The 16,093-nt window shown below is 40.6% G+C and overlaps 1 protein-coding gene across 2 annotated transcripts in view; it reads right to left on the reverse strand.

Moving 5' to 3' along the window:
- dpp10 (dipeptidyl peptidase like 10) overlaps positions 1 to 16,093 on the reverse strand; it is a 226,039-nt gene that overhangs the window by 85,375 nt on the left and 124,571 nt on the right. For both annotated transcript variants that reach the window (XM_074658563.1, XM_074658564.1), the window contains exons 2-3: positions 13,376 to 13,490; positions 8,989 to 9,084 (exon numbers count right to left, since the gene is read on the reverse strand). In XM_074658563.1, the coding sequence (XP_074514664.1) occupies positions 8,989 to 9,084; positions 13,376 to 13,490 (211 nt within the window). The remainder of the gene's footprint in view (positions 1 to 8,988; positions 9,085 to 13,375; positions 13,491 to 16,093) is intronic.

Here is a 16,093-nt window from a genome sequence, read left to right on the forward strand (position 1 = left end):
GAAATGTAGTGGAGTAAAAGTGAAAGTTGACAGATATATAAAAACTCAAGTAAAGTACTGACCCAAAAAATACTTAACTTCTGTAAAAAAGTATTTTTTTTCTCTCTCTCTGTTGCCATTTGGAGTACAGAGTGGGCTTATTGGGTTGTGTCTAGAAAGTAACCCACAGGTTGCAAACCTCTTGCAAGATTTTTAAGGTTAGGCGTTGACATTGAATGGTAATGGATAGGTCGTTGGACAGCCAGTCTCGCAGCGAGTTTTCGCAACTTGTGGGTTACCTTCTAGACACGACCGGCCGATTGCCTGGCCCCTGAGTGCTGTTTGCAGCGTTGTGGAGAACTGTCCCACGCTCATTGACTCCAGGGATGTGAAGAAGAGTTTGATTGTAACGTTAGTATATCCATCAGCAAAAGTGAACGGCTCGCTGTGGATGACACACTCGGCTCAGTCCACAGAGCCATGAAGCCCAGCCGCAGGTGCTGCACAGAGCGCTGTTCACAGTTTATTAATATTGAGAGTGTCGCATGTCCAAATTACACCAGAGTCAACACGGCACTCTCTTGGGTCCACAGAAATACAGCGGCCAAGTTTGAAGCAGATTGTTGGAATGGTTCTTGAGATATGCAAAGGACACACACACATACAGACAGACAGTTTTCTTCATAGTCAGATATGCACACTGCCTTAAGTCGACACTCCCATGAGCATACAACTTCAGTCCGAGTGTGTCAATGTATCCACACCCCACCCAACTGCGGCTTGGGTCAGAGCCCATTCATTGGCAGTCTGGCCGAGAGTTTCACGCCGCATGCCAAACTCTTGATTTAGAATAAAAGCTGTGGAAGGAAAACAATTATTCACCAAATGCTGCCCCACAGTGAGAGTAATGGGATGTGTCAGTGCCAAGGTAAGTGGCTCACCCGAGGGGAACATTGGTGGCAAAGATCATCTTGACGTTATATGCTGTGTCTCTAGTGCCGATACAAATGAGCATCAGAGGGAACGGTACTCATTTCCTGTGCTGCAGCAGCCCTGCACAGTTAAGTTCAAGGGTGTAATTGCCACTAAAGGTGGAGGAGATGTGTCCCCCTCACATTCCCCTCAAAATCCTATTTTAGGCTCTCCACACTTACATGTATACAGTTTGATATGCCCTTTAAGATCTTACTGTCCAGCTGCCACTATCCTAATGAGAATAGGGGTGAGATGGTGAAGATGGTGATACATTTATCTACATTATCTTCAGTTATTAACATGTATTCACTGCAAAAGCTTTGTGAGCAATACGGAATTCCTTTTGCACTTTTTGTGCCCTGGGTTTGCCAGTCAGACCAAATAAAGGCTGCCCTAACTCTGTAGGCCTTTCTCATTTCCCACTTTGTACATCCTCGATTCCTTTCCGAGACGCGAGGAGAGAGGAGGCAAGGCAACAGGCATTTAACAAATGAGACATCATTGCCTCAGTAAACAGCAAATAGAAAATTATGTTTGATATAAAAACATTTTAAATATTGAAACAGTTCCCATGGGACAGGCTTTGTAGAAGACATTTTCTCTCACAGGGTTCACCAGGATTTGTAGAAGACGTTCACATTAGAAAAACCCTAGTCAGACATGACATGTAGTGCAACATCCCTTTTCACAATCTATAAGTGTGGGAGTGAAGCAGATGATGTGTTGGGACACAAATCTGAATTTCCCATTAGTTGAACCAACATTAGCCGTCTTATGCCAGTAATTAGGCCAGAGCAGGAAAGCATTCATCATCGTCAGGGGCGCACACACTCGACCGAAGATATGACTCTCCTTCAGCAGATCTCACCTCCTCCCATTACTGCATGTACACCTCTGAGTGTCATTATCCACTCAGATTTACAGACATTTACTCGTTAATGATATTGCTTGTAGAGCTTGTGGCTCAGTTTCTGTGTTTCTGTGGCAGTGTCAGCTAGATATCCCTCCATTTATGCATGTGTGAGAAGATACTGTTGCTAGGGAAGAATAGGTAAGTCCTCATGGGAAGCCAACAGCTTAGAAAGAGCACAGGTAAACAAATATGCAACTGTATATCACCTTAGCAAAACAGAACGCATTTCATTAAGGGAGTCATTAACTGCAATTATGTGTGAGAGAGATACAATAGCATGGTAAGCGTTCCATCTACTATAGAAAACTAAATCTCTCATACTGATGCACTGCATTTTCTCTAACACTAAATTTAAGTAGTAGAGCTTTTCAGCAGCACCTAGTTTCATTTTCACATAATTACATGTTTTTACATGTGTTTATTTTTTGGAGCTGCTCAGTGCTCAATGAAATTATACACCCAAACAGTCCAGCAGGGATAAAAAAGACAAATGTGATTGCAGTGAATGAAGAGCATTGACAGGCCGTGCAGCTGAGTAATAATTGGCTTAAGTGGAGTGGTAATTTGTACGAGGTAAACAGTATTGACAGTTCAATAATGGATTTACAGAGATTACTGTAGTACGGACCATTTATTGAGGTGAGCAATGATTTGTATGAGTAGGGAGGTACACGGACAGCTGAATACGCAGAGTCGGACCTCATACCTTAAATGTGTTTGCTTAACTCTGCCGGTGATCCCGACCGATATTACTGTCTGGTCATGCTAGCTTGTCGGGAAGGAGGCTAAATAACGCTCCAAGTTTAGGCTAAATTTTGGTGAGGGTTTAACTGGCATAGCCATTTTCAAAGGGGGTCCCTTGACCTCTGACCTCAAGATATGTGAATGAGCTGTTTCATTGTAGTGAGACCATTTTCTGAACGTGACCTCACTGTATAAAATGACCTGTGGTGACCTCTAAGATAATCAAAGCCTCATGAAACTTTACAGCCACAAAGTACAGACCTAGGGCATTCAGAGGATGGATGGTGTTCCTAGGTATATTGACAATAAGGGGGTTTCTGAGCATTTTCCAGAACAGTAGCGCTCACTATCCAATTGCCAAAAAATGCAATTCTTGCAGAAATCTCAAATAGTCAAAAGTTTTCGATACCAAATCACAGCATGGCTTTTTTTATGGTGTTCCTCAAGGTCTTGGTGTCTTAATGTGGTATTTTGGAGGGATTATTGATCATTTTTTATTAATTTTTGAGTGGTAAATTAACATCATATACTTATATCACATTGTTCTAAACCCTTATACACTTTTAGAATTTATATAAATTAATTAATTTATTAATTCAAATTTATTTCTGATTTATGACTAGAAGAACTTGACACACAGTGCTGAGCACAATCTTCAGGTTCCCATCTTTCAGATGATGTACACCACTTCTATGTGACATCTACTGTTGACCTGCTATCTCCCACTAAATTCCCCCAGTCCACCTAAAAAAGACCAAAATGGTTCTATATGGGTCTCTAAGGGTTAAACCTGGTTCTCAAATGGCATTCATTTACACAGGTATATACTTTGTATAATTCTAAAGAACAAGATCTTTGTGTCTTTTTTCATCATTATTTTTCTTTAGTCCCATTAGGACAAGAGTTAAAGATGCATCCAGTCATTTTGGAATCTCCTTTCAGATGATTTCTGTCATATTTGAATTATTAGCTTCAAACAATAACTTAAAATAAACTTAAAATTAAGAATATTTTGTATCTTGTAGATGGTAAAAATTGATGTGAACTGGGGGGACAATTGACATTTAAGATGTATAAAAATATACTGCTGTGAATACTAATTTGTCTCTGATGTGACTTTTCCACAAAAACGGTTCAATACCCAGTTAAAAAAAAAAACAGCAAAAAAAAAACAAAACATTAAAATATGCAAATATTCTCCTACTTCACTGAAAAATCCATTCTTCATTTTCATTTGATCTGTAACTTCTCTTGTCCACATGTTGAATTGTATAATGTTAGTTGTTTTGGACAAAAACATATCTTGTAATATAATATAATCCCTTTACATGTATTGGTCCCTCAGTTTGAGATGAGATATTCCAACATTTTAAAGACTCGCTGCACTCACAAGGATAAAGTTTGGGCATTTCCTTCTGTCTACACATTCTGGAAGGATGTAACAGGTATACTGTTCCAGTGAAAACAAAAACATTCAATGATGGATACCACCAAACAGAGTGCCGTTTCTTTTGGACAATTGCTACAATCCTTGTCAGACATTGTGATGGTGGAACTGTCGTCTGCCAGAATTCATAAATGTGTGTTCAGACAGAGTGTTTTCACAGTTTGACGTTAGCTGTACCGTAGCTACTGTAGCTGCAGCGAGCTAGCAATGTTGCACAGACACTATATGTGTGTGTGTGTAGAGTGTTCCTGCGTAACAGCTGAGCCTCTGACTGATCTCAGAACTCACTAAAAAATCTATCTCCTTCCATTTTTTCCTCAAGTTTCTCTCCTCTTTCTGCTTTCCTCTCTATACATTTCTGAAGCCTCTGGAGGAGCAAAACATTTTTAGCTCAAGTTGAAATATTTTCAACTGCTTGCTCCAGTTTGCTCCTCTCTGAGGGAATTTGTATCCACTCACCTTTGCATAGACTTTATATGCAATCGCACAGCCTCTGAAATTCAATTTATGATCACTATGAATGCACCTTTAGGCTTCAACAGCAGATATGTTGGAGGAAATGCAGTAGCCTGTCACACGTTCTTACATTTAACACTCATATTGTGCTAAAACTGAGGTCATTGGTTATGAAAGCCACAGAGCAAGTAAATGGTAAATGGACTTGCATTTATATAGCACTTTTCTAGTCTTCCAACCACTCAAAGCTCTTTACGCTACATGTCAGCATTCACCCATTCACACACACATTCATACAGTGATGGCAGAGGCTGCTAAGGTGCCAACTTTGCCCATCAGGATCTAATCTAAATACTCATTCACACACCGACGACTATGCCTTCGGGAGCAATTTGGGGTTAAGTGTCTGGCTCAAGGACACATCGACATGTGACCCAAAGCAGCCGGGGATCGAACCCCCGACCTTCCCAGCGGAGCATAAAATGACCGATGGACATAAATGGAAGTTAGAAGAATCAAGCACACAGATTTTCTAGAGCAATCTCAAACTTGTTCACGACAAGGATCTCCAAAATCAATGTCCAATAGACCACAGACCATCTAGTAGCTGATGTCAAAATTTTGAGATTTCAAACTAAAGGTCCTTAGAAGTGTATGATTCAACTTTTCCCGTGGTCTAGTGTTAAAAAATTAACAAAAATAATAAAGTGTATTATTGAATCGCAATATTTGTAGAGTCGCAATATTTAAAATTCACAATACATATTGATTCGGCATCCAAGTGATAGTGAATATTGTGATAGTATTGAATCGGGAGATAAGCATGATATCCAGCCCTACAGAGTAAAGTTTCACTGGATATGTTGTGTTTGAAATAAACGTTGTCTTGAGTAAAAGCTTAAAATGTTGCTCCACTTCACCGACTGTCTATTGAGTGAACAGTTTCTGGCTTTGAGAGCTTAAGTGAGCCAACTGGTGTGTTATTTGCTGCTGTCTGGGCCAATGTGAACACAATATGATAACCTTCTCTCACCAGATTGTCAATGACAGGGTGAGGGTGCCCAGCCTGTGTGGGGAGCCGGCGACAATACTGATGGAAAGCGACACTCACTGAATCACGTGTGGCCGGCGGCAGCTGAATGTGACTTTCTCCATCGCATGCAAAGCACACACACGAACACACATACACACTCAGAGCAGCTGGAGAAGACTGTGCACGTCCTTTCTTGCACATGTACCCGACATTAACCAGATGTCTCCCTATAATCTCCATACAGATCGTCATCAATAACAGCCATACCCCACATCAGAATGACAATGAATTCCATGCAACACTGCAGAAATGTCAAACAACACTGCTGTGACATTCTGTAAATGAATGCCTTTCAGAGGGATAGTAAATATGCAGATCCGTGTGAAACACGGTACTATTTATAATCTAATAGCAATTGTGATGTGATTGATTTAATGACGCATGGTCCAATCAGCAGACGTTAATTAACCAGTCAGAACTACAGGTAATTGGGGGTTATAGTCGTCACCATCATCGCCGTGTTGGAGAGGTGAGGCATTTCAAAGAGACAATGTCCTGTGAAAAACTGGCTCCATTACCAGAGAGATTGAGGTGTACCTGATGAATCACAGCGCTCTTAGCAGCAAATGTAATGATGCACCCCATTTAACTAATGTCAGATTGTAGCGACCCATCCATCTGTAACTTTATATTGGCACTCATTTAGCTGAGGTGTGAATTAAAGTCACCAGGTATTTATCATTGTTCTGTGGTCGCTTTCACACCAGTAGTTTGGTTAATTTGGTGCCGACCAAAGAAAAAAATAAGACATTGTTGCCTTTTAGTATTGTTCACATTACTGGGGACAGTTCACCCCAAAATCAAAAATACATATTTCCCCTCTTCCCTATAGTGCTATTCATCAATCTACAGTGTTTTGGTGTGAGTTGTTGGAGATACTGGCCTTAAAGATGTCTGCCTTCTCTCCAATATAATGGAACTAGATGGCACTCAGCGTGTGGTGCTTAAAGCACCAAAAAATACATTAGAAAAACTCAACAGCAATGTCTCTTTCCAGAAATCATGACCCGATTGCTCAAGATAATCCACAGACCTTGTTTGTGAGCAGTTTCATAGGAACTAGGGCTGTCAATGTTAACGCAATAATACGCATTAACGCAAATCCGTTTTAATGCCACTAATTTCTTTAACGCATTAACGCAATCGATCTTACGGAGGTTGTAGCGGGCTCAGTTTTAAAGCAAGAGTGAAGAAATCATATGAAACTAAAAAACCTAAGGAATCCATTGGTACGCACCATGTCATACTAGCTTGTCGTGAAGGAGGTTAAATAACTCTCCAAACTTTAAACTTTAAATTTTGGCAAGGAAAAACTGGCATTGCCATTTTCATGCCCACTTTATGATAATCACATGCAGTTTGGGGCAAGTCATAGTCAAGCCAGCACACTGACACACTGACACACTGACAGCTGTTGTTGCCTGTTGGGCTGCAGTTTGCCATGTTATGATCTGAGCATATTTTTTATGCTAAATGCAGTACCTGTGAGGGTTTCTGGACAATATTTGTCTCTGCTTTGTGTTGTTAATTGATTTCTAATAATAAATATATACATACATTTGCATAAAGCAAGCATATATACCCACTCCCATGTTGATAAGAGTATTACATTTTTGTAGTATTTAATATTTGGAGTGTGCATCATGACAGCGTGAGATGTAAACATTAATGCCGTCCTCCTCGGCTGAGCTGTAACGTTAGCTAGCTCAGTGGTGAGCTAGCAGTATCGAGTATAGATGCACGCTTCCTTCCTTCCCTCCATCACTTATTTTATTATTTTTCTTGATATCTTCCTTTCTTTAAAAAAAAACAACAATTTAATAATAATTAATTATGCTGACATTTCTTGTATACATGATTTGATTATAAGTAATTATTATTGGCATTATAAAAAATTTATGTTATAATCATTAAAAAATACACAAATTAAATATGACATTTTTCCACAATGAAAAAGAAAAAAAACTGTAATCATGATCAGTGTGACACCTGGACTTAATTTTCTGTGGTAATGAAACTAATGTCATCTTAGGTATGAAGTGTTTCTGTGTAAACAAAGTTATAGAATAAACTGCATGCTTCCTCATCCCATTTGCAGTTGACTATTCATTAGACCACATGACACAGCCATTCAGATTATCTCTAATGGAGACAGAGATGAAAGACTTTCAAGCCAAAACCTCCAAAGCCTCTGACTTAGGAAAAAAAATCTAATTTTTGCTCCAAATCCTCGTGATCAATCTTCCCTCTCGCCCGTCTGTCCGTTATCTTCTCCCATTTGTCTGGGGTCTATTTTGCCCCATCCATCCAAACCACCCTATAAAGCTGACTTTTCTGACTGCCTCGTCGCACAACATTGGTGCTCTCTCTGTCTAGCCTGAGGTCAGCTCAGGGAATGAGATGGAGTTGCGAAGATAGTGGAAAAATGTCACCCGGGAATGAAATATTGATGGACAGAAAGGCCTTGCCTCTTGCCCTTGCTCGCGGGCATGGAGTGAGAGTCACGCAGTCGATGGGCAACGGAGAGGAAAGCCAAAACATACACACTAATCCACAGGAAAGGAGCCAGACGGACAGAGCAATGCGGGAACGCCACAATCCTGTCCATCCTTTCCCTCGGAGGTATCGTTATCTTCTCCCTCCCCCTCGGCAAACCATAATCAGATTCCCTTGCACTTCACTTGATGTGGTTTATTTCCAGCCAAAGCCTTCCAGGCTTAACATATGATCCCCTTCTGGCAAATAAGGAATCAATACGATGTAAATAAGGCGAGGGAAAATAAATCCCAACATCTGAATTTGCATAATTACATGCAACGTAAAGCTAGGTTGCCAGCCCTGTTTCAAACCGAACTGTCTGCTTGCTGCTTTAGTGAGCCTCAATTACAAAGCAGCAGAGACAGCAGAGAGAGATGTCATCCCTCCGCCGCTCAACAAAAGCAGTGCTGTTTTTTTTGCTTTTGCCAAGCACACTCAGAACTCATCCAGATATCATTCATGTCAAGTAAGAGTCAAGGTGTGTTTTGTTTAAATAAATGTACAGCAGCATGAAGAAGAGGGAACGTAATGTTGTCAGTTTACCAGGCTGTCACTCAAGTTATTGTATAATTCAACAGTAACGATGCCACATGTGTGCTGATTTTGTCATTCCATGGAACAGGCATGCAATAAAGCCTGATGACAGCTTTATCTGTGATGAGAAAAACAATGAAGCCTCATTGAAGCCTAATTGAAATGCCTTCATAGAAGTAGATATCTCCTCCAGGCAAATGGCCGATGTATCCTGCATTTTTTATCCATTTCAGTCCATCCATGGCTGAAGGAATTAAAAGGAAACGCTCTGAATTCCAGCAGGTACAGTGAATGTAATGGATTACTCACCATTGATCCATTTGGCCTCCGGGTCATGGACTTTGAACTCAGGTTTGAACAGATCCTCCACGGCCAGTTTGGTGTTGCTTCCAGCTTGGCTGTCGGCTGCAAAAATAAAGCCATGAATTATTAAGTTGCTTAACATTGTAAGTAAAATATGGGTATCACATATAGTTGCTAGATAGATGTTCTCTCCAGTTATCAAACAGCGGCTCGGTTTAGAAAGCCAATTTGCTTTCTGGCATGCACGCAGTTGGAAATCAATCTCCAGCATTAGCTGACCTTGGGATTCACTTCCACCACTAGCATTTAGATGCTTTCCCGACATCAAAGCATCAAAAACACAAAGTCACCCCTTAAAATGTATGACATGGGCTTAGAAAGCATCCAGTAGTGCAGGTGCAGAGACAAATGATACAGAAAATGACAAAACGAAACACATTTTTTGTACATTGTATTTGGTGATCCTGACAAAATAAAATATCAAATATATTTGATGTATCAATAATAGAGTAATATGCATGGCTCCTATGTAAGGGATAATGTACAGCTAGCAGGTCATTGTTGTGAAATAAACCCCAACAGGGTGATGCGGCACCCCGAGGGGTCTTGCATCGCCCTCAGGGGGTTTCTTTCACAACAAAGACTTGCTAGCTGTACATTATCCCGCTTATTACACGGCTACTTACTTAAGAAATCAATAATTTGACACGAAAATGGTTTGCCATAGTCCAAAATCAGAACTACCCCATAGCAATGGTTTGTTATACAAAGCAACCGTCTGCTATAAAGAAATAACAGACCGTAGAACGCTGTGATGGACCAATCAGAATCGAGTATACAACAAAGCCGTGTAATAAATCGTATTAGCATATACTGTACATGTATGTCGGCCGTAAGTGACATGGAATTACAGAATGCCAAAGATATGTTTGAGGTATAGTTTAAAAGGAGAAACAATTGTACATAGTTTGTTCAACAGAGAGAACTAACATGTTGGTCTTTCAACTGTAAAATGAAAATGTATTTTTGTAGCACATTTCATTACGCATAAACTCAAAGAGCAAAAATGTCCCGCTAAGTTCATATCTTATTTTATATTTATTCTTTAATAGCCAATCAATCAACTTAATATCCTGCTGGTGTTGAGAGTTATTTCATCTCACACAGGTGCAGAACGTGTGCTAACTGGCGGTCGGCTGTAGTCTTTGCGGTGTGTTCAAGTGCAACTTCTTGGCCAAGACAAAGGCAATGTGAGGTGACGAAACTAGTGGCCTCCGTCCATTCAAATTCTTTGATGTCCGGTTGGTGTGTCTGGGCCCTTAGGCATAAAGACACCTGGTCCTATTTTCAATGCGGGATTTGTGAGCCTTGTTTACATTAAATTACACGATCATTACTCAGGAAGTGTTTACCCTTGAAAAGCCTGCCTTATTCTGTCAACGATGGTTGGTCCGGTGGCTGGAATGTATTAATTTTAATGAATTTGGAATTGAGATTATACTCAAAACCCTTTTAAAACTGAACAGTCCCGTCCCCCCAATTAAGTCCAAGTCATTACAGATGAAGCACACCACCTAAATGTCACCACCTTGTCACTTACTGTAATAACAGCTGCCTCAGATGTGTGCCCCTCTGTCCCAGTCTCCATGCATTTCATAGGAACTCTCCTGACCTGCCATTCTCCATCCATCCACCAGATGCCCTCAGACTTTTCTATCGGTCACCTGACTTATGCACCTGCTCACTTCATTTGCCAGTTACCCCCCCACACATACACTCACACACGCACCCTTGCCAGATTTGTGCCTTTGCTTTCCAGCCACTGAAACCTGCCACCTGGAACCTGGAACCTGGAAGCTACACCTGAACCCGAATCGATACCTGCTTACCTTCTTCCTGTTTAGCTGTAGAATATCGGCTACTTCTGTTTGGACTTTCTGCTTTTGCTTGTAATCTTCACTACCCCAATAAATCACTGAACTCTGTGCCCGGTTGTCTGCATTTGGGTCCTTTCACTTGTTGCCTTGTACTCACCCTCTTGGCACTTAAAGCTCCATTAATATTTTAATAGCGACAATGAATCAAATGTCTATGTCTAGTCTGACAGGGTTCAGTTATAGTGACAAAACCCAGAGAAAAATCATCCAACTTTGCACTTGTACACAGCATTTTACTTCCTTTTAGCTTTTTGTTTTGGTTTAACGTCCTGCATATTTATGTGCGGTTCAGTTTTCTCAACAATAAGCTATTATAAACCTACTGTACGCAACAGAGTTAACGACGAGCTAACATCTAAAAAAACAAAAAGGAGAGTAAATATTGGATTTACTTTAGCACAATTTAACACAATTTATATAATTCTGCCCCCTGGTGGCCAACATCTGATTATTGTAGCTTTAAAGTGCACTTCTGCCGAATTAAAATATAATTTTATTCCTGCAAACTGCAAAAAAAAGGTCAAATTAAAATAAACTTTTCGCAGAGGCTACAAGGTTTTCATACTTAATAAGACAAAAACAGAAACAGCTGGATGTTTACATTTGCTTGGCAAACAGATGTGTTGAGTGTCTTTTTAATCCAGATTTACATAAAAGTACGTACACAGACAAAGATATCCATGGGTAATGAAAAAGATGCACACAGAACAGTATTTTTTTTTCACTCAATGGCATTTCATATGTTCATTAACATGATCATTACTGGGCTAGAAAATCCTTAAGCTGTTCCAGAGTTACCCCTAGAAATGTTTCATTTTTAATTATGAAATGGTATGCCTTTAGCAGAAAGACAACCTGCCAATTGTAAGCTCCTTGTGAATAGGACAGCTGCTGATTGTGAGCAGAATAGGAGGGCCAAGTCATTTTGAATGTCAGCCATATTGGCTTTCCTTGATAACTCCACACCGCATGTTTGTTTATGGAGGCAATGAAAGTCTAACCAACCGTGGAATACACCAGGGGACAGTGGTGCTGCATGGTCAGTGGATTGTGATGATTTTACATCTGTGTAACATTGGGGTTATTCTTTCATAATTTTGGTAGCAGGTATACAGCGTAAAATAGTATTAAAGTAGTCAAAGAATAACGATCAGCTAACTGGATCACCAGGTTGGAGGTCTGTAGGGGGTCTCACAGGTCCCAAAACAGTTTTGAGTAGTGGGCGTATGTCTGGCATAACAGAGGGCACTGATGTTACTCTGTATAGTGCACACAGACATATTTTTTTAAAGTTGCATCAATCAGTTTGCTTTGTTTTATTTTGTAGTTTTTTAAGCTACTTGCGGAAAGAACTCCAGAATAAATCACATACATTTGACATATAATGGCTTAACAAACTGTTGCCTATGTACTAGGGCTATCAATCGATTCAAATATATATATATAGTGTCCATAGTTAATAGCAAATGAATTGCCCATTTTTTATCTGTTCAAAATGTACCTTAAAGGAAGATTTGTCAGTACAACCGCTGTCAGTTTGTCAGTGTGCTGAATTTACAATATGTTCAATGTAGAGCTGTACCGAATGTCATTTTTTTTACATTCAAAGCTTCCATAGAGGTTTATGAATGAAGCTTTGAATGTCTGTCGTCATATTTTATGACATCATCATCCTGAAAGATATTACATCTATATTTTTTCAATACGTTTTTACTTTTGGACTGAGGACTGAGACAACTACAGAAATAAAGATTGGATATGGACATTCTGCATATGCATTTTGCCTTTTTTACGCCACGCAAACGTCCGCAATTAGGTTTAGTCAAGAAAAGCACTAACTTAGGTTCAGGCAACAAAACCATTTAATTAGATTAAGGAAAAATATCACGGTTGGGCTTAAAATAAGTATGTAAACTAAGTACTGCACATATGGAAACAATGTAACACAACTACGGACAGAGAGACAGCATAAACGTCACTAAAATTATATGACTATAGCCACGTGACTAATGTCATTAACCTAACTTATAAAACAAAACACTGGTGTCCTGGTTAGAAGTCCGGTGTTTGTTGTACCAACTTCCCAGCTACTTTTGCTTTCTGGTTCTTCAGTTAGCTTAGTTGGCTTTTTTTTTTTTATAACTGATGACTGTCAATTTACATTGCATGGAGCCAGTATTGAGGTGAAATGCTGCCTATTTCTTTGGAGCAGGTGGCTGGATTGCACCTTTAATGTAATGTTAATAAGTGCAGCTTTACTGCCTTAATTAATCCCTTAATGTCACGCATGATATGACAATGCATGTTATGACTTGTTATGCATTTCTGTTACAAAGTCTTTGAAGGTGCAGCAACAACAACCACTGGAGCATGTGAAAACAGGTAGGAAAAAAGAAAAAAAAGGGATTCTTTTGAACCAGAGCAAACCACAGAGCACAATCACGGCTGAGTGTTACCTGGTGTGAGGAGGATGACAGACATGGTGATTAGGGAGCAGACCACCAAGATGACTAGCAGAGCGATGGCAATCCCTTTCCAGTTCCTCTGAGGAGGACTCCCCCCACCCAGGTCCTGCAGAGAAAAAGAGAAAGAGAGAGAGAGATGGAGGTGAGAGCGGAACAGGAAACATATTGCTGGATTTTCATGATGAATACAAAGACTTCCCCAGCTGCTTGGCTACACATTAGGTTCTTTTACAGGGCTTAAAGCAGCAGTAGGCAAGATTGGAGCAAATATGAATAAAATGGTCACTATATCCTGACAGTAGTGCATGAGAAAGGTAATCTGAAAAAAATCATGTGCCTCTGTGTCCTCCGGTGCTCCTAATGGCATCTGCAAGATTTCACTCACGAACTCCGATCAAACATCCGATCAACATTGATGAAACAGCCAATGGGAACGCTCTCTCTCTCTCTCTGAAATGACCTTTGATTAGCCAAAGTCTCTGTCGTGATGTTTACCAACTTGATTGTAAAAACAAAAAAGTATAATGTAAAAACCTCAGAGGTAAATATGAAAGCTACATCACTTAGAGGCATGGCAACACATGTCCATCCCGATGATCACATACACACCTGCAGTACACAGTGGTGCTGCTCACAGTGCTTATTAACATGGGTCACATTGAGGCTTTGTATTTCCAATCCTATCCCCTGCACGGTGAAGGATTTGCAATGAAGGGCTGGCTTTGCATGAGCCACAGTGTAATCCGGAAAAAATGAAACTCGCTGTTTCAGTGCTGAAAACAAGAAAAAAACGTATTTGCATGGTTCAATCATCGCTTGGCCAACCTCTCCTTTGAATCCCACCTTCTGACCTGTGTAAAACACATAGACCTACTTTCTGCTGGGGCCAGGAGTCAGCCTTTGTGCAGCTGAGTTGGATGTTAGTGTGTTATGACCCTCAGACAGAGATGTTTGGCAGATACAGAATACAGTAGGCATTTGCATTCAAGGGCTCCGTCTGTCAAACTGGCTGCACAAAGATATGGTTTGAGCAATCGTAGTGTCCGTAGAGCACACTGAATGTGATGTTATCTACAGTGGAATAGCTATCCAGGAGAGTTTGTGAAGCTTTTGCCCGCAACTCCATCTCTGAGTCCTGGTATTAGCGGGTCTTAAACTGGGTCTTCCACCACATCTGCTGCCTCTGATAAGATGAATTAAACTCCCCCCTATAAATTTCTTCTCACCGCAGTTCCTCCTGGCCTCAATTACCCACAAAACCCTGCAGGTGAAATACAGTGATCGCTGACCACCAACACACTACTGCATCTTGATTGTCTGGAGGGGAAAAGGATTGCCAATTAGAGGGTTCTGCTTTACAAAAAAAGCTCTCTTTGCGTCCGTCTCTGAAATCCATTTTCTACGTACTTGACATGATGGTTTAAAAGCAGTTTTTCATAACTAGAAATGTCACATGTACTGACTGAAGTGCATCCAGTTATTGCTCACAGACCATTTATAGCAGCAGAGAGAGAAGACCACAACCCAAATCGAACACTGTTTAGTGCTAATTTTGCTAACGTTCTATTACTGAATAACAGGTGGACATGAATATTATAGTACATGGAACTTTATCGTCACCATAACCGCGGACACGCAGTGCATGGATACAGTGTTACGTTATTCACAGCCCCCGCCGGACTCATAAGACTGCTCTATTATCAGGACTTGGACCACTGCTCATTTCATTAATACCACAAAAAGCTGACGTGTCCTTGAAAACTGACAGCAACTCTAAATTGCCTTTGTGCCTCCATGCATGAGATTCTTTCTCCCTCTCTTTTTCACTTTCTCTCTATCTCATTTTCACCCCCAATTTCCTATTTAGCCACATTTGAATCGTCATCCTCAGTTTATTAACTCAATTATGAGCAATGATAGAACCACTAAGAGAATTTTGACCCGCCGAGTCTCTCCATTACCATTATTATAAATCTGATAAACCTACCAGAAGGAATGAGACAGCAATCCTTTATCACAATCATTGGACCCTCATCAGAGGAAATATATTTCTCAATTTCATCTCTAAATCTATGTAGACTATAAAGGACAAGCTGAGGCCTTCATGAACTCGTTTTTGAAGATTATTTTTTGGGGCATTTTCGACCTTACTTCTCGGATCTGTGCATCCTGAGTCACACTCATCCATCTGACAGTAAATGGTTTGTACTCTACAGTCTATATTTGTACTGTCGCTTTTCGGAAATAAAACACCCTTGTGTGGAGCTGACAGAGAAGGGGTCAGGATGGATGGAGAAGTGACCGGCGGGAGAGAAGGACGGGAGTTTATGTGAATTGGTTGCGTACAGTGGGGCTGTACCGTGTACTCTCTTACATTAAAAGGTACAGGATTTACTGGCATCTAGCAGTGAGCTTGCAGATTGCAACCAACTGTACACCCCTCCCTTTCCAAGACTGTGCAAAACCATGGTAACGCCGTTCGCCTCGCTCAGAGGCCATCCTTACCATGATTAATACTACTTTAGGAGCAACGGAAGTCAAACAAAGAAGTCAAACGGCGGCTCACAGTACCATGCGTGTCGGAGAACTACGGCGGCTTTCAGGTAACATAAAAACGTGAAAGGCTCTCTCTAGAGCCAATGTTTGGTTTGTTCTAGGCTACTGTAGAAACATGGCAGAGCAACATAGCGGACTCCGTGAAGAGCACGC

The sequence above is a fragment of the Sebastes fasciatus genome, chromosome 14 (assembly GCF_043250625.1).
Source record: "Sebastes fasciatus isolate fSebFas1 chromosome 14, fSebFas1.pri, whole genome shotgun sequence".
Classification (NCBI taxonomy): domain Eukaryota; kingdom Metazoa; phylum Chordata; class Actinopteri; order Perciformes; family Sebastidae; genus Sebastes; species Sebastes fasciatus.